General features: G+C 49.5%; 1 protein-coding gene across 2 annotated transcripts in view; it reads right to left on the bottom strand.

The window, feature by feature from the left end:
- Ube4b (ubiquitination factor E4B) overlaps window positions 1-18,700 on the bottom strand; it is a 101,981-nt gene that overhangs the window by 8,758 nt on the left and 74,523 nt on the right. For both annotated transcript variants that reach the window (XM_013153923.3, XM_005004372.4), the window contains 7 exons: window positions 18,511-18,649; window positions 13,485-13,584; window positions 12,156-12,283; window positions 11,082-11,180; window positions 8,710-8,945; window positions 3,607-3,733; window positions 1,934-2,078 (listed from right to left, as the gene is read on the bottom strand). In XM_013153923.3, coding sequence (XP_013009377.1) covers window positions 1,934-2,078; window positions 3,607-3,733; window positions 8,710-8,945; window positions 11,082-11,180; window positions 12,156-12,283; window positions 13,485-13,584; window positions 18,511-18,649 — 974 coding nt within the window. The remainder of the gene's footprint in view (window positions 1-1,933; window positions 2,079-3,606; window positions 3,734-8,709; window positions 8,946-11,081; window positions 11,181-12,155; window positions 12,284-13,484; window positions 13,585-18,510; window positions 18,650-18,700) is intronic.

The following is an 18,700-nucleotide window of genomic DNA, read 5'->3' as shown; positions in this document are numbered from 1 at the left end:
GCTGTGTGCTAGAGGCAGCCAAGGTGCAGAGGCTGGGGACAAGGGCAGGCACAGCCGGGGAGGCGGGAGGAAGGGCACCATCTGAGACAGCTAGTGCCGGGCTCTGTGCCTTTCCACATCCATTAGGAGACAAATCGATATCGTTCTGTGTCTCCTCCCAATGCTATTAAGCACGAATGTGAACATGCTGGTCTTTGCTAAGTACAAGCTGGTCTCTACTCAGCTCCCAAGAGTCAAGAATTGGGTGCTGCACAGGGAGGGGAATGAGGACACACAGCTACCCCCGAGGGAGGATCTACAGGGTTCTTGGTCAGAGAATAGCAGGAGCCTAATACCGTGTAGGACAGAAATGTCTCCCAGCAAGGGAAACCGAGCTACGCACACTGGAGCCAGCACCTCCCATCCACCTCTCCACTCGAGGGGCTCCTGCAAGGCAGGTGTTCTCTCTGCTTTCCATGCTGAGGCGGTGCCAGCTCTCAAGCCCAGGTCACCCTGGCCACCAGAGCCGTGGTGCTGCAACTAGGCCTCCCCCAACTCCCCACCCGATCCTGCAGAGGAGAAGACCCTGGGGCAGGTCTCAGCAGCAGCTTGAGGCTGTGGCACCAGGCCACCAGGGTTGCCTCAACCCCGGGAGCTGTGGGACTCTGTGGTCTGCAGCAGGACAGCTGAGGGTATGCCTGGAAATGAACATGAGGTGGTGTGTGTGGAAACTAAGGTACCAGCCCGGTGCCAGAAGAGACCGCACAACTACCTCAGTGTAGCCAGAGGAGCTCAGGGAGGGTGAGCATGGGCGCGGGGACACTCAGCCCTCCGGACCCTTGCAGAGCCCTCCGCACCCTTGCAGAGCCCTCTGCAAGGTTTAAATTCATATGAAAATTCCTAGGAAAGTTGCAGAGGTACCTAGAATGGAAACCTTCCCCAAACATGCTGCAATAGCCTACATTTATGATATGCTTTCACAGAAGTTTTAATTTTTGTTTTGTTTTTCCTGAGACACGGTCTCACTATGTAGTTCAGGTTGGCCTTGAACTCATGATGATCCTCCTGTTTCAGCCTCCTGAGTGTCGGGATTGCAGATGTGTACCACCACACCTGGCTATCATACTTTTTAATTCCAAACATTACCGCTCACTGTGCCCTCACTGTGAGGGTGCCGGCAGGGCAAGAACCCCTTCAGAAGGCAGTTCTGACTCAGAACCACTTTGTCACTGGAGCTGCCAGGTCCACTAATGGAACCAAGGGGCATCTAAGGCTGCCACTGGGCTAGGGAGGGGACGTACAGTCTTCAGCACAGCACCAAGTTTTCATGGAAACCAGGTCTCTCGGCTGTTAACACCTGGATAGGAAATCCAACATCCGTGGAGAGCGAGCCCTGCCTGAGCTCACTGCCCGAGCGACCCAGAGCTGCCCAGGGAGGAAGACAGTGGAGAATCTGAGTCTTGTCTAGCAGACGGAAGTCTGGAGATTTATTTCCAAGTTACTTTCATAAATTTTATATATCTGGACAATAAAAGCTCTTCTCTAAAAAAGCCCTTTAAAATTAAAAAGGCAGAGAGGGTTTTCAGGAAGCATTTTGAAAGGCTTCTCGGCTCACTGCTTAGCTTCAGTGAAAGAGCTTTAAAAAAGCAGACTTGGGAAAAAAAAAACAAAATAAATAAAAATAATAAAAAATGAAAAGCTGACTGGGCCAGGAGGTGGCTCCAAGCAGCACGTGTACCTGGCCAGCATGCGCAGGGCTGTGGGTCCAGTCCTTAACCTCAAAAAGCCCCTTGGGGTTTTTTTCCCCCCAAACCCGGGATTGCACTTTATAGGGGCCCTTTATGGAGCAGGAAAGCCTGATAGGATAGGCCCGGGGAGAGGGACCCGCAGGCGCAGCAGGAGCCGCAGCTCCACTGCCGTCCTGCAGGGGGCGCAGACCCCAGCCTGCCCTCACCCGCGGCAACTGGTCCCACTGTTCTTTGTTCTTCATCTCTTCTTGCACCTCGTGGATCCGCTTCAGCGACTCCAGGCTTTCATCGAGCAAGAATGTGGTGTCATTTATCAACATGTTTATATAGCGAACGAACTGCTTCCCAGAACTGCAAAAGCAAGAGACTGGCGCTGTCACACGCCCAGCAGGTCCCCAGCCCCAGGGTGGCCCAGCTGTCGGAGCCCAGACCCCAGACCCGGTGGAAGTCAAGAGTGGTTCTAGGGGTGCTAGAGCCCCCATGTGGCTCACAGCAAGCAAGTGCTAAACACTCCAGAGTGGCGTCTGGGAACCAATTCCTTCAGCAGCTTAAACTGGCAATGGGGCCACACTCACATCGTGGACCTGCTTCCTTCCAGAAACTAGGTTTCCCAGCACCCCCTTGCCTGTTCCCTCAGTGTTTCTAAGGGGAGATGCTCTTTCAGTTGAAAGGAAACACACCCACACGCGCCATGGAACAAGGCACAAACACGCCGCATGTGAGCAGAGCAGAGCAGTACTGGTGTCACTGCTCAGCACCAGGTGGCCCTCAGGGACACTGGAACGTGAACACTGAGAGGACGGGCGCTCATTCGCAGCTTGAAGCTTCCGTCCAAGGCAGCGTGCTAAGAATGTCAAGTGGAGGGACGAGGTGAACCAAAGCCACATGGTGCCTGATAGACTCTGACGTTGTCGGCCTGGTGGCACAAATTGATGCTCTGCTTCCAGACCTACGACCGTGGAACCGGGGAAGGCAGCTCAGGCCAGGGCAGCGGGCTCTGTGAACTAGGGTGAGGCCAGGGCCCAGCGTGCCAGGAGTGCCGGGCACACATTTCCAAAGTGCTCCGTGCAGCTCGGGCTGCCGGTCTGCTTGCTCTTTACACTCCTGCTCAGCTTTTGGTGGAATGCAACTATGGCCCTAAGAGAAGGTCATGGAATGGAAATGACCTTGGTCTACGCTGCGGGAAGCTAGCTAGCGAATGGGTACTCCACTAGTGACCCCGACGGCACTGACTGGTAACAGAGGGAATGTGTGGTCTCCAGAGCTGGTCAAAGACCTGACGGGATACAAAATGTCCACACTGCTGCTGAAAGTTCTTCTAAAGAATCATTTAGGAGTTCCCTATTTTCTCCATCTTTCCTTATGAGGCACTAACAGCAATGCAGATGGGAGCACTCCTGTTCAGGTTCCAAGAGTCACTGGACTCTCACTCATCTAGGCTCATAGGAAGTCTGGAAGCGAGGCTGAGAAACTGGCTGCACACGGTGACAGCTCAGACGGCGCCCTACCCTAACCACCTCTCCATCTGACTCCATTTCTAACTCAGGTTTCCTTCTCAAGAGCACTGAATGATCTCATCTCGGCCCTTCTGATGACAAAACAGAGCGTAATTGGAGAATCACCAAGAAACACATCATACACGCATTTTCAGGGTCTGTGCGTAACCCACATTCAAAGTCTGCAGACAAATCTAGGGCTCAGTGCAAGCGCAGACAGTTCAATAACCCTGCCACAATTTTGCAACAGCTTGTGGGGAATTTGCAGGAGGCTGAGACCACAGAGACAGTAAACAGGAACCCAGATGGGAAGGTTTTAAAGTGCGTCCTACCTGTGATTTGCAAGACGGCAAGCTGGGGTAGACAGGGGACTCGATACTCACTTGAACTCCTCCATGAAGGTGCCATGGTGAGCTATGTTTTGCCAAAGGCTTTTAAAGATGGTGCTGATGTGGTAGCGAATGGTGAACTTGTCGTAGAACTCGCTGGTGGCTCCAGTATGCTCAACATCTAAGGAAGAAGGACAAAGAGACCAGGAGACAGACAGTTATTACCACACAGTGACATTGAGAACATACACGTCTGCAATACCAGAGCTATGGTAAATTTTCATTCTGTCTTGCAAAGGGAAGAGGCAGAAGAAAAATTACGAGCTGGTTTTAAATACAAAAAGTTTCACAGGAAAGGTTGATTCAACACCGAAAGGAGAGGCCAGGAGATCGGAGGCACCACTAGAGTAGCATGGCTCGCAGGGACCCGATGCTGACCTCCCCATCAGGCGCCAGCACTAAGAACGCAGAGCAGGGAGCGCGCTGCGGGGACCCCACTGAAGCATGTTGACCTGGTAAGGGTGTCAGGTGTGCTGACTCAACACCTGTGCATCTCACATACCTGCATGACGTCCTGGAGCAGTGAATCCCCATGTACCTTCTGCTGCCGGGGTGGCGAGGTGCACCTACCACCTTCAACCACCAGCTTTGGGGCTGTTTCTAAATACAGCGAAAGCTAATCAACTGGTAACTTATTACCTTGTATTAATTCACGTGCATTTCTCTCAATACTTTCTAAATCACACCAGCCCAAGTTCAAACTCCAAAGCTCTAGTTCCACAAATCCTGGGATGCACTCTGGCCCCAGCTGAGCTCGCCTCCCCCACTTTCTTCCTGACGCTCGTCACTGTGCAGGCCTGAAGGCCCCTACCCTCACTGTCTGCTTTGCCTGCACACGGTGGCTGAGATCCCTCACTGCTGTCCTCTCCCCTGAGCCCCTCGCTCACAGCCGTTCCGCGGTGTAGCCTGTCTCCTCATGGGCCTGCGTGACCTGTGTGGGACCGACTCCATGGCTGGGCACCGTGCAGATCAGCGCTGGGGCCCGGCCAGGAACTTGCTTCCCCAGTGCCCTCCCAGTCCTCAGATCTCTTCTCTAAGGGTCATGGTGTTGGGTCACAAGGTAGAACACTCTTGTTTTGAAACCTGAGTTTATTTTTGAAACAAAAACTGGAGGCTCAGCATTTCCTAAGCCATAACCCTAGTTCCGGCCAAGAGGAACGGCGCACGCATCGATCTCACACAGGGACTCTGCTCCGGGCGTGGCAGCCACACAATCCAGCCATCTCCTCCCTGGCAGGTTTTCACGGGGCAACCAGTCTCTCAGGGAGTGTGTGGGGGCCCCTGGTCATTGCAGAAGAAAGCAGTGTGGATGGGTGCACGTGGGCTGCCACCGCCAGCCCTGGTGCCACCTGCTCATGCCTGACCCCCAGCGAGCTCCTTGCCCCTTCTGAGAGCCGGCTTCTGAGCTGGGGGAGGCAGGTACTTATAAAGCCTGTTTTCAGGCTGCACTGGGATTTAGTGGTGGGATCGGTTAGGATTCGAGGGGTGCGGCTATTTTTAGGAAGCTTGTCATCTATCCCTGACCACAGAGGAGATGCAGTCCAGGCCAAAGGGCACATGGCTGCATGAGGAAGGGGACAGAGAAAAACACCCACCTACCAGCCCTGGAGTGTGGCGGCAGGTGTCACCAGGGGCACGCACACAGGCCTTGTTACTCAGGCACCACGGGGGCAGGCCCAGAGTGCTGGGCACTAAGTCAATCCACTGTTTTTCTTTCTTTCTTTCTTTTTTTTGTTTGTTTTTACTATAAAAATACTGCTTCTTCATGTCTTGTTTTTTTTTTTTTTTTGTAATTCTGGAGATCAAAGCCAGGGCCTTTGCACTGAGCTGTGCTCATGCAATTTTCCTTTTCTTTCTTTCTTTTTTTTTGGTACTGGGGATCGAACTCATGACCGTGCACTTGCCAGGCAGGTACTTATGCCACTGACCTAAATCCCTGCCCCCCCCCATCCCTCCATTTTTTATTTTTAGGCTGGTTTTCACTAATTTGCCCAGGCTGAGTTTAAACTTACATCTTCCTGCCTCAGCCTCCCAGAGGGCTGAGATTACAGGTGGCAGTTTTTTTTTTTTTTTTTTGGTTGTTTTTCTTTTTATCGGTACCAGGGATCGAACTCACGACTGCCTGTTTGTAAGGCAGGCACTTATGCTGCTGAGCTAAATCCCCAGCCCCCTAGGTGGCAGCATCTTAGCATGACATTTTCTTTACTTTTTGCTACCTAACCACTTAATATAAATGGTGCACTATTTTTCATGGCTCATACAGACTCACTGCATGGATAAACTTTAACTTATTTAATTTACCCACAACAGACATGTAGGATTTTTTAGAAGTATTTTCATGATACTATTAAATATATTATTGTGAAAGTTGTCATAGACAGATATGCACATTTATAAGAATTTCCACAGGACAAAACAGGGGAAAATAAACTCCCAGGTGCACGGGCAGGCTGGTTATTCAGCCGCTGCCTCTCCATGTCCAGCCCACTCCTCATGCGGGGCCTGTGAGCCACCTGCTGGGACTGTGCTGTGGATCCTATCAGGGCCACCAACAGGGGGCACTGCAGAACTGCTGGACAGATGGATGCAGTTGACAGTGGGTCTCCTTCCCAGCCAAAGAGCAGTGCCAGCTCCCTCCGTCCTGCACCCCAGCTTGAGCAATCTTGCCCACCCGAGAGACCCTGGCAGCTGGCCCATGTGCCCCCTCACAGCTCTGGGCTGGGGTTTTGCCCGGGTCTCCATGGCATAAGTGCATTTTTTTTTTTTTTTTAAATTGGTATCAGGGACCGAACTCATGACCACCTGCTTGCAAGGCAGGCGCTTATGCCGCTGAGCTAAATCCCGAGCCCCGACAAGTGCATTCTTATCCCCTGACCACTTCCCTTGGTTCCTGGCCAGGGAGCTGCCAATGGCTGCGACTTTCCCTGTACTCCGTCACTCCCATGGTCCTTTCCCCAAGCCCATCCTTCACATCCATTTGACTAGTTCCTCATGCTCAACTCTACTGAACACCTAGAATGTTTGTTTTCCTGACTGGCTCTCAAGCTGTATGAAGCAGGTAACAGGCCAGTTTTCTTCCAGGACTAGGGATTGAACCAGGGCCTGGTGCCTGCAAGCCAGGGTGCTACATTCCCAGCCTTTTCTTTTCTTTTTTTGAGAAACTGTCTCGCTGTATAATTCAAGCTGCCCCTAGTTTAGTTCACTAAACTAGGTAGCCCAGGCTGGCCTCAAACTCACACTGATCTTCCTGTTTCAGCCTCCCAAATACTAGGATCACATACTGGGCCACACACCCACATACTGGGCCACACACCCACATACGGGGCCACACACCCAGCTTCCCCAGCCCTTTCTTACTTTTCCACTCTGAGACCCTAAGTCACCAAGTTGCCCAAGCTGGGCTCAGACTCTCCATCCTCTTGCCTCGGCCCTCCAGAGTGCTGACATCACAGGTATTTGCCATCATGACAGGCTTTTAAAAAAACTTTTAGCATGTGCCACCGCGCCTGGTGAGGATTCAAATATTTTCAACTTTCTTGATATCCCAATTTACATTTTTGTGAATTTCATAGCACTAATTCTGCACACTGGCTACAGGAGATTAAATAACTTTTTTGTTGGTTTATTACTTTGCAAATCTGTCGTGTTTCTTTTTCTTTGTCTTTTTCATCGGTACCGGGGATCGAACTCACGACTACCTGCTTGCAAGGCAGGAGCTTATGCCGCTTAGCTAAATCCCTAGCCCCAGGTATATATTTTTTTTTGTTTGTTTGTTTTTGTCTTTGTCAGGTGTTTCTGACTTTGACAGGTGCAAAGGAAGATCTTGTCATTTTTTTTTTTTTTCCAGATCTTGTCATTTTAAAGGCACTGCTTCCAGAGCTCCCAAGCCTGCCCTGGGCAGGGTGCTGTGCCGGTCTTACCCGTAAGTGGGTTGGTACCACCTGTACACGGAGGCCTGCGCCCACCTCGTATGGCTGAGATGGGAAAGAGGAAGACTGTCGCCGGGAAGGGGCTCTCACCCACCGCTGCGGCACGGATGTCAACACAACATCCCAGGGCACAGCATGTAAGAGGGCAGCTGAGGAAGTGCCGAGACTGCTCAGAGGCCACAGGGTAACAGTGACAAAGGGAGGCATGAGTAGACACACAGAGGCCAGGGAGCAGACACATGGCAGCGTGTGGCCCAACAAGCAGGAGCCAGGGTTGGGACAGGAAACTCAGGCGATGTCACACCAGCCAGCAGGGATGGTGAGGGACTGAGCTCCTGGCACCAGCATTTCTTACAGGAAGAGCATGGCGAGGAGATGCTGGTGGATGCCAAACACACGCACTGAGTGCCCCAAAAGCACTAGGCTGGGCAGAAAACAAGACAGGCCGGCCACGTTTGCTTTCCTGAGAAACACCAGAGCAGCAGGAGGGAGACAGACGCAGAGGGCTCATGGGTAGTAACTCAGGAGCTGAAGTCAAACAGGAAAGTCTGGAATATGTTTTGGCCAGAAGAGGACACTGTCTGCGGAGTCCCCCACACGCTTTCTGTTGTCTTCAACAGGGAGTAAATAATGAACATACTGATTTCATGAATGAACAAAAAAGACACCCAGATTCCACTGGCTTCAGCAAAGTCCAGGAAGAAGCAGGGTGGCTAAGTTGCCCAGGCTAGCCTTGACCTTGCAGCAACTCGCCTGCCTCAGTCTCCCAAAGGCTGGTACTACAATTGGGTGCCACCATAGCTGGCCAAGAATAAGCACTTTAAACAATCTCCCTATTTCACTCGCACTTGGGAAATGGAATTATGGGACAGTTACAAAAGTAATGCTGTAACTTCAGAGTAAAAACCAACCAGGAAATCCACTCAGAGAAAAACACGCACTTGGGGCACTGACAGCAGAGTGAGTCTGTCTCGGCATCAGGGGTCGGTGCACAGGCCAAGCAGCAGAGTATTTCAGGGGCTCGGGGGAGAATACTCTAGAGCCGCCTTCCAGGGTGGTGGGTGATGCACCTGGGGGACATCAGGCTCCGAGGCAGCAGGTGAGCGTGGCTACTTCCGGCCTCACCTGCTCAACATGCAATAAGCCCCACAGCCTGCCAGGAACCCACCTGTGTAGAACTTCATCAGCGATGGTACCAGCAATTTGGTGGACAAAGGGTGGTTCTCAATCATCTCAAAAAACTTCTGGGTTCGCGGCTGAACAGCAGGGTTGGTCATGAACATGACCTCCACGAGCTTGGCCACGAGGTACGGGTTCCGGATATAGTTCTGGTTGCACAGCATCACGACGAGGAACGTCACGATATCCTGAGTGCAGGGCTCGTAGAGCACCTGGGGCGAGTACCTGGTTGGGGAAGGTGCAGGAGGAAGAGCTCACGAACCCAGGCCCACGCAGGCGGGAGGAGCCAAGACAGGAGGCCAAACCGAGGACTGAGCTCCCTCGGTGGCTCTGCGCACTGTGACCTGGCAGACTGCATTTTATTTTATTTTAATTAATTATTTTATTTATTTATCTATTTATTTTTGGTTTTGTGAGCCAGGATCTTGCCATGTAGTCCACGCTTGCCCTGAACTCACTCTGTAGCCTCAAACTAGCAGTGGTCTTCCTGACTCAGCCTCCGAAATGCATTCACTGGCTAACCCACATCAACTTACATTCTTGAGTAAGTCAGAAAAAAATTGACAAAAGAGCATCACTACCAAAAGACTAAAAAATGTTTCTAATAGTTGCTTTCATTTTTAAAGTTTGTTTTAATTTTAAAAAATGAGTGAACTGGGCTGGGGATACAGCTCAGTGGCACAACGCCTGCCTAGAAAGCATGAGCTTAAGAGTTTACTTCCCAGTACCAAACAACAGGAATGAGCTGGCATGGTGCTGCACGCCTACAAAGCCAGCACTCCAGAGACTGAGGCATGAGGTCTGCGTGAGTTTGCAGCTGGGCTACAAAATGAGTCTGGGGCCAGCCTGAACTACACAGTGACACTCTGTCTCAAAAAGACCCCAAAACAAAGAATGAATGAAACTTTTCAAACAGATGCTATATCACAGCGCTAGGGAAAAGCTTAATGTAACTCATGTACGAGGCTTCAATTCCAAGGCTGGTTTTCACTCAACAAATAAATCAGGATTTCTCTTCACCTTTTTCATCTTATCATCATCCAAAATACACGTTCACTGCTGATCTGGGCTCATGCTGGAGCAGACTTTATGACAGTGATAGTTTGCTGCATTCATTTTGGCTCTTATTAAAGGCCATACTAACAAGCTGCATGTGGTGGCATATACCTGTAACCCCAGTACTTGGGAGGCTGAGGAGGATCACTGAGAATTCTAGGCCAGTCTGGGGTACAAAGTGAGTTCAAGGCCATCCTGAATTACTTAGTGAAACTGTCTAAAAAAATTTTTTTAAGTCTGTATTTCCTCATTTTTTGGTTAAAAAATGCACACAGTTCATACTTTGTGATCATGACCTTAAATTTACTTTTACTTTTTTTGTGTGTGTCTGTTGCATACAGGGTCTTGCTATCCAATTTAGGTTGGCTTGAGGCTACTTTGAGCCCAGGCTGGTCTTGAACTTGCAATGATCCTCCTGCCTCAGCCTCCCGAGTGCTGGGATTACAGACGTGAGCCACCATGCCTGGATACCACTTTTTTTTTTTTTTTTTTGCAGTACTAGGCATTGAACTCACAACCTCACGTTTGCCAGGCAGGCACTTATGCCACTGAGCTAAATCCCCAGCCCAAAACTTTTACTTTTGAAAAGAGACTTCACTTACCATTTTCTTCCCAAGGTAGTACGACTACAATGGTGCTACCACACAGTGACAAGGAACTACATTTGAATTCTTTTAGTCTAGCATAATGTGAAATTGTTTCGCTTTGTGGTGCTAGGATCAAACCAAGGCCCTCTTGCATCTTAGGCAAGTGTTCTAGCACTCATTAAGCTACATCGTTGGCCAAGTAAGAATCTGAAACACTGGGGCCAAAACATCTCAACAATAGTTCTAAGATCAAACCATCTGTTTGAATGCTTTCTCTAAGTTTACAATTGAGCCAAAACAGGGACGTGGGCATTTCTGGCTCTTGAGTGTTCACTTGGGATTTATTTGAGGCAGGGTCTTGCTGTGTAGTTCATGGTGTGCTGGACTTACTATATAGCCCAGGCTGGCCTTGCACTCATAGCAATCCCCCTGTCTCAGCTTCCCAAGTGCAGGGATTACTGGCGTGTGCCACCACACCTGGCAACTTGCCTGTGTGCCTTTTGTTTCTCAGAACACATGGTCAATTGTCAAAAATTCCACATGACCTTCATGGCATATGCCAGGTCTGCACGTGAACCTTGCCCTGAGCAGGCTGAGGGGGAAGGACTGCTGTGTTTTCGGCCAGTCTCAGGGGCTAAGTGAGCTCAAGGCCAGCACAGACTGCAGAGCAAAACCCTGTCTCAAAAAGACAAAGAGAGTATATGTCAGAAATACTTACTGTACAATAAAAAATAAAAATTCAGCAACATCTTCAACATAAAACTCCGGCAATGCTGCAAATACCTTGGGGACATCTGAACTTAAAGGCAGTGTTATGCTGTCAAAGAGAAAAAAAAAAAGCACAGTTTACAAAAGGAAATTGTGGCACATCAAACCACAAGGAGCATCATGTTGTCATTAGATAAAAAATCCACCATTCATGCTATCATACAACTATATAGAGTACACAGGCAAAGGAATCACAACCAGGAACGAATGGAGAATAATGCGGACAGTGGGTGTGCTAGAGTGTGTGCAAAATGCTCTGTCTTGTCTTGATTTCTTATGAAAGTTAACGCAGTAAACACAGTGAGGAGGAAAGCAAAGACTGTATTTGGTTGTTGTGTGTGACTCTGTTAGGGCCACAGGTGTTTTTCATTCCTGCACAGGGTTTGGGCTGATCTCATCAATAATGGTGATGTCCTTTTGTTGTTGCTTTTTTTTTGAGGCAGGATTTTGCTACATAATTCAGGCTGGTCTTGAACGCACTATGTGGCCAGGCTGACCTTGAATTCATGGCAATCCTCCTGCCTCAGCCTCCCGAGTGCTAGGATCACAGGTGTGTGCCATCACACCCAGCCCATAGACTTCTTAGTAACTAGAAGACAGAGACAAACTGGCTGCCTGGAGAAGTCCAGTTGATGGCAAAGTGACTGACTGAGTGTCCTTAACTCACGCAGAATTTGTCAGGCACTCTGCTGGACTGAGGCCGAGGAGGGCCTCTGATCCTGCTGTCTCCAGCACTCAGCTTCCCATCTATAGATTTCCCTTTCCATCAAAGATTTTATAAGGCATTTTTAAAAACACGCTATACCGAAGCTTAAAAATCATAGGCATTGGCATCTTCCTGTGCCACTAACTAACCGAGAGGGACCGTACACTGATACACTTATCCCGTGAGCTCTACCAACACGACTGGAAAGCCAGTCCTCAGGAAGTTAGGGTTTCGGCTTTAGCTACTGACTCTGAATAATGACCACAATAGCACAGCCCAGACAACAGAGACTCGGCAAAGAGGAAAGAGCACACTCACTCGGGATACGCAGGGTCCAGGATGCGGAGCAGCAGCTGAATGAGAAGGCCATAAAAATGCAGACATCTTCTCAGGAAGCTCTCGTCAAGTAAGCCAGCGTCAGCACAGGCCTTGCACCGTACCAGTTTCTGTGGAAGTAGGTGTGCCCCCACCCATCGATTAGTCAGGAGCTGAGGCCTGCAGCGTGACTGGGTGGGGAAGGGGGCCAGAGATGGCAAGGTAGCGCTAGAGCTTCTAGAACCTTTTAACTGGCTACAGGATGCTGGTTGTGGTGAGATCACTCTCTTCCCTGAGAAAAACAAAAGGTAGGCCATGCACACCACTGAGCACAAGGTCTAGCACACAATTAGTGCTCAAGGAGGTTAGTTGTTATGGTCACTCTGGTTGGGGGTGGGGGTGCCAGGGAGGCCCTCTGGGTGTCAGGATGGTTAGTGGAAAAGAGCCAGACAAATCTGCATCTGAATTCTAGCACCCGGCTAGAGCTACCCTCAGACAAACAAAAGGCCTGTCTGCCAAGGGTGCTCCATGCCTCGCGAGGCTGCTTGAGCATGAGACACACAGGCACGCACACATGGACACGGAAATGTGACAGTTCAGAGACCCTGGCACACATCAGTGCAATGCGCAGGGGGCCCTGGGCCCAGTTTATTTTGCACCTTCCAGTGTCTATTAGCAAATGTGAAACTGAAGTCTTAAACAGACATGAGACAGGCAGCTTCCTCAGGTCGCCTTTCTAGTGCACAAGAAGCAGGGCCAGTAAACCCTCAGCACCGCTGTAGGCACATGAACAGACGAGGCATGTGTTTCCTGTACAAGGTCAGCCAGTGTTCGTTTTTAGCTGAATCTCCCAAGAAGGAACACTTCTAGCTATCGCTAAGTTCATGGGATGGATCGTTTTCAATTAAAAAAGAACGTGGCAAGGGAAAGAGACCTTGCCAATCACAGATCCTCCTTGGCAGGTCCTGGGGGCGGCAGGGGCCGGATGTCCAGAGCACGTGTGAATGGCGGGCTGGGGTCAGAGGGCAGTGTGCAGGGGGTCTGGCATGAGGTGGGCCAGGGTTGGTGACATGAGGCCTAGAGTGAGAGAGCCCATGAAGAACTCATGCTGTCACTGCACAAGCATATGCAGGTTCCGTGCCAATTTAAATGACCATACATAGATGCACTCGAGGTATCAACAAGTTTTACTGTGTCCTGTTTTATCTTGAGGGAAAGGAGAATGAAGAAAAACAAACATCACGGCCTACAATGCTCACTCCAGGCACAGGCTCTGCAAGAAAGCTGCCTGCTGTGCGGCAGGTCCGTAAGGGTTCCGATTAGCGTACAAACCTTGAGCTGGGTTTTACAGCGCTTCAGCATCTCTCGGTGCCTGGTCGCCAACGGGGAATCCTTCCACTGGCTTTCATTGTTCTTCAAATCTTCCACAGTTCTGAAATCAAAGACCCACAAGTAAATGAAAGAAAATAACCCTCTCCGGCTTATCTGTCTCCACCATTTCACTCTCAGACACGACTTTTGACACGTGAGCATCGCAAAATCAAAGGCCATCTTACAACCAAGGCAAGTTAGGACTCAACTGACAAGTGTTTTTCTTACTATTTCCTGAAATAATGATATCTCTTACAATTGTTAGTGCTAGATTTGATGAAAGAAACTGTCCCCTTATTTCCTGGGAGAGGAAAAGTAAGTCTCATGAAAATTCAGATGACTGTGCCTACGCAGTTATCAAAGCAAAAGGCGTGGCAGAGCCTCGTCTTTACAGCTGCTCTCTGCTGAGATTATCTCTGTGGTTTGTTCCTTCGCTTGCTCTAGGGATGTGATCAGATGTTGTCTGTCAGCGAGGGAATGTCCTTCCCCGTCACCTAATATGCTGCCTGTTCTAAAGACTGGCTCATTAACGCCGCCCCACCCCACTTCTCTCATGACCATGTAGACAATGAGAGGCTGCTGAATCTCTGAACACTGCACTCCCCCAGGTGTCCTCCTTTCTGCACAGCCTCGCTGCCACGGAAAGGGCAGAGCGCTGAGACGATCGTGTCGTTTTCCTGGGAGCGCAGCGGCAGAGGGGTCCTGGCTGGACAGCAGCCCCACAGTGAGGCGCAGGCCCCGCGCTGCTTCTAACTACCTGTCTCCTTCCCCAGGCACCCTCACAGTTCAGGACTGCAGCAATGCCCTTCAGTGACTGCCCCTTTCTGATTAGTCCCTGTAGACAGAGCCTTTGGTCTCTAACTGACATGGATGTGGCAGGTGGAAAAATCGTCCTTTAAAGCTGTCACAGCTCGGTGGCTGAATGGAACCTGAGAATTGAGACTAAGGGACTTGGTGCTGGCATTCAGGGCATAAATGCAGATACAGGCTATCCTAGATTATCTGGGTGCCCAGTGTCACCACACAGCAGCTCCTAAGAGTAAGAGGGAGAGAAGGCAAGGTGACAACAGAGGCGGAGCTCGAGACAGAGGAGCTTTGGAGATGTGCTGCTGCTGGCTTTAACATGGTGGGAGGGGCCACAAGCCACGGAGAGCTAGGGAAGAGACTTGCTCTCCCCACAGTCCTGAGAGTCACAGTCGTGACTCAGGACTTCTGAGCACCACAGCTGCAAGGTGACAGTGTGCTGCTGTAGTCACAAGGTGTTTCACGGTTACTTCTGTTTGTGACGGAACAGAACCCAGGGCCAAACAGGTGCTCTAATGCTGAACCACACCAGCCCCTAAGTCCCCGAGGTGGTGGTGATTTACGACAGCCAGCAGGGATCCAACAGGGATCACCTGCAGTACCGGAAGGGTGACAAGTGAGAGGCCTGAGAAAAATGGGCCTCTGGAGCCAGGTCTGTAAGGAGGCTGATCTGAAAGTGGTGATGACCCAGCTATTACCAGGAGATGGAAGCCTGGGAGTCCAAGGCTCTGGTGCACTCGCCTGGGATAGAGAGATGAACTGACCTACGTGTGCTGGCACATGCCTATAATTTCAGCACTTGAGGCTTAGACAGGAGAGTCGCCATGTGTCTGACACCAGCCTGGGATACCTACTAAGTTCAAGGCCAGCCTAAATACTGGACAAGACCATGTCTCAAAGAGAGAGAGAGAGAGAAACAGACAGGCAGGCAGGCAGGCAGAGAGACAGACAAAAACTACTTCTAACAATGCTGAGAAGCTTAGAACAGGCTCAAAGTTTCCAGTTCTCACCTCCTAGAAAAGTTGATGAATCAGGGAGCTTTTAAGGCTACTGGAAAGTAGCAGAGTTGGGTCCTACAAATCCCCACCTATGACACGAACCAAACTCACAGCCTCCCTGGGTCCCCTCACTGAAGACGGCATGAAGCCCAGGTGCCCAAGAGTTCAAGTAGAGCTGTCTGGGAAATGTGCTTACCCCGGTGCCTAAGTCCCTGAAGCTGCGAGCCCACCTTGCTGCTGGAATGATCTCAGCCAAGGCTGTCACTGTGCAAGGGTGACATCAATCTCTCTAAGGTCAAGCCCATCGCCATCCACTGACTCCAGGACCACAACCAGCCAGCTTGAGGTCTGCCCTGAGGACATGCTACAGACTGTGACACTTAGAGGGAAACTGGCTAGATGTGCTACTGTGTTACATCACTCTTCCACGCTGCTGCAACAAGTTACAAGAAAGAGCACAATCACTGTCTTAGTGCTCTGGTGAGCAGAAGTCTACTAGTTGGGGAGGCCTATAACCCTAGCATTCTGGAAGACTGAGGCAGGAGGATCCAGGTTCAAGTACAACATGGGGAAGTTACTGAGACTATGTCTCAAAATTCAAAATAATAGTAGGCAATAATTAAAGAAAGAAAAAAGAAAAAGAGCTGAGGACACAGCTCAGTGTGAAGATCCTAGGTCCAATTCCCACTATCACAAACCTCAAGGCAACAGAGATGGATGCCTCTGCAGACAATGGGAGAAGAGTCTTCTTTACCTCTTCCAGCTTCTGAGACTCTCTGCACCCTTGAACTTAGGACCCCGAATCACTCAGGTGCCTGCTTCCTTACAAAAAGCCCTGGCACTGGGGCCACCTAAATAATCTAGGGTAACTGCCCCATTAGAGGCTCCACAGGGGAAGTCCCTTAACTGCCTACAGTGGCACTGTCACAGGATCTGGGACAAGAATGAGAGCATCATAGGGTGCTATTATTCCACCTACCACCTGCTATGAGACATGGGGGGGGGGGCGGGACAGGGCACCTGTGTCAGGTTCCAGTGGGGACAGATTCTAGGAGGCTTCTCTGTTGGGCTCCACTGACTTTTGGATCCCACTTGCCCCAGGCACTGGATTTGCTATTTATCCTGGTGGGTTCTCACTGTGCCCAGCAAGGAAGAGGAAACCTGCACCCACAGGGTCCTGGGCTGCAAGGAACTGAGCCACGCCCTGACCTAACATACAGGTAGGAACTGAAACCTTCAGGAGCTTGGGAAGTGCGATCTGCTCAGAAAACCTGCCTCCCCCCACACACAGAACTCGCCCAACCTGGCCTATGTGACACCTATGGTGCCAGCCTGAAGACACATGGGTGTGGGGCACACACTGTCTTTGCAAAGCACAGAAGTGCTACCCCATCTGTGCTAGGGGTGCAGGTGGCAGATGGTGACCCTGGAATGGGCTGCCCAGGGAGAGGGTAAGGTGGCAGGACCCCAGCGGGGCCAGCTACCCTAAGGTAAGATGTAGCTTATGTAAAGCTCTCCTGATCACTGGCTTTACAAGCTGATAAGAGAGTGAAGATACAGTAAATATGAAAAACAGGGTAATATAGTTGGCCCAAATGACATGGCTGGACACTGCAATCAACAGAGAACATATTCGTTTCAGGTCTGTAAAGGTAAATGTCAGAGCAGTTGATAAACGTCCAAGGATACAAAATGCACAGAGCAACTTGCCTGACCACGATACAATTTGGATAGAAATCAGTAACAAAAGAGCTCACAAGTGCCCAAAGAATCTGCAATTTAAACAACAGGTTACTTTTGTTTTTGCCTTTGTCTTTTTGAAAGCAGGTCTCATTATGCAGTTCAGTTTGTACCACAGGCCAGCCCTGAACTCGTGGAGATTCTCTTGCATCAGCCTCCCAAGTACTGGGTAACAGACGTGACGCCTGGCCATTGAACAGCACATGCCAGGAGTGGGGGCACACCTCTGTAATATAACACATGCCAGGTATGGGGGACACGCCCACAATACAACATATGCCAGGTGTGGGAGCACATGCCTGTAACTCAACACTCAGGAGTTCAAGGCCAGCCTGAGCTATACAGCAAGACCCTGTGTCCAAGAATAAACAAAAAATATTTTGACCTGAATAAGATATAACATGCCACAAGTGAGGAATGATGCATATACAAGAAAGGGTTGAGAAGGAAGGGTCTGAGGATTCGCCTCAAGAGGCAGCCCCAGAAGCAACAGAAAAGATATTTAAACTGAAAAGAAATCAGAAGAAAATATTAAAGACCTTATATATACTAAAGTGATAAAAAGAAGACATTATGAACAAACTTTATGCCTCAAAAATGGGAAAACAAACAATAAGAACAAAAAGAAATTAAAATCAAAATAATCTATTAACTTAGTAAAATCTGTAATTAAAATATTCTCTTACTGGAAAGCCTATAGCCTGACAGTTTCATCACTGAGTTGATTCATTCAATTAAAGAAAAAATATATAATTCATACACAGTACAATGAACTATTTCAGAGAATACAAGGTAAAATCTAAGGAAAAACTAGAAATGAAAAGTATAGGCCAATCTTTTGAAAAGACTCAAAAATTCTATATGGATATTAAGCAAACTGAATATCAATGAGATATAAAAATAATATAAAAATTGAGTTTATTTCAGGAATGAAAAATGGGTTTAATATCAGAAAACCACCTAATGCAACTCAATCACATTAAAAAAAATCTAACCTCATCAACAGATACAAATTTCCTTAACATGACATCAGAGGATATAAGAAAGCTTTCTATCAACTGCCAGATGATGAGACACATACAGGTGACAAGTAGTTCCCTGTCCACGGGGTCAGTTAGTCTGGTCAGCCACAGTCAAGATAGATAATGAGACAGTGACAGACAGACCAACTTAGTGAAACTGTCTCTAAATAAATAAATAATAACAAAAAACTTCAAAAATGGCTATGAATGGAACTCAGTAGTACAATGATGTCCCTGAGTTCATACTTCTGGTATAGCTTAAAAAAAAAAGTTCACTAACACAAAACCCAACACAAAAAGCTAATGACGTTAGTAATGGGGCCAGGGAGGGTTCAGAACTCTCAGATCACTACCAGTCAGCATGCTGGACAGTGCAGGGCCCGGATGTGGGGCAGAGCCCAGCATCCCAAGGCCCACACCCACCTGTTGAGCTCCCGGATGGCGCGGAGCCTGCGGATGTAGCGGCGACAGCTGGGCAGGATGGAGAGGTGATGCGCGTGCAGGGTGAGGAAGAAGCACTCGGTGGGGAACTTGGGCTCTGAGAAGGGCGGCTGGTCGCCATCTGGGGGAGACAACACAACCCCCAGTGAAATCCACAGTGAGGCTCAACAGG

This window comes from Cavia porcellus, unplaced genomic scaffold (genome assembly GCF_034190915.1).
Source record: "Cavia porcellus strain 051 isolate PalLab524CR breed Dunkin Hartley unplaced genomic scaffold, mCavPor4.1 scaffold_25, whole genome shotgun sequence".
Taxonomy (NCBI): domain Eukaryota; kingdom Metazoa; phylum Chordata; class Mammalia; order Rodentia; family Caviidae; genus Cavia; species Cavia porcellus.
This window is presented reverse-complemented; position numbering and strand designations above follow the sequence as displayed.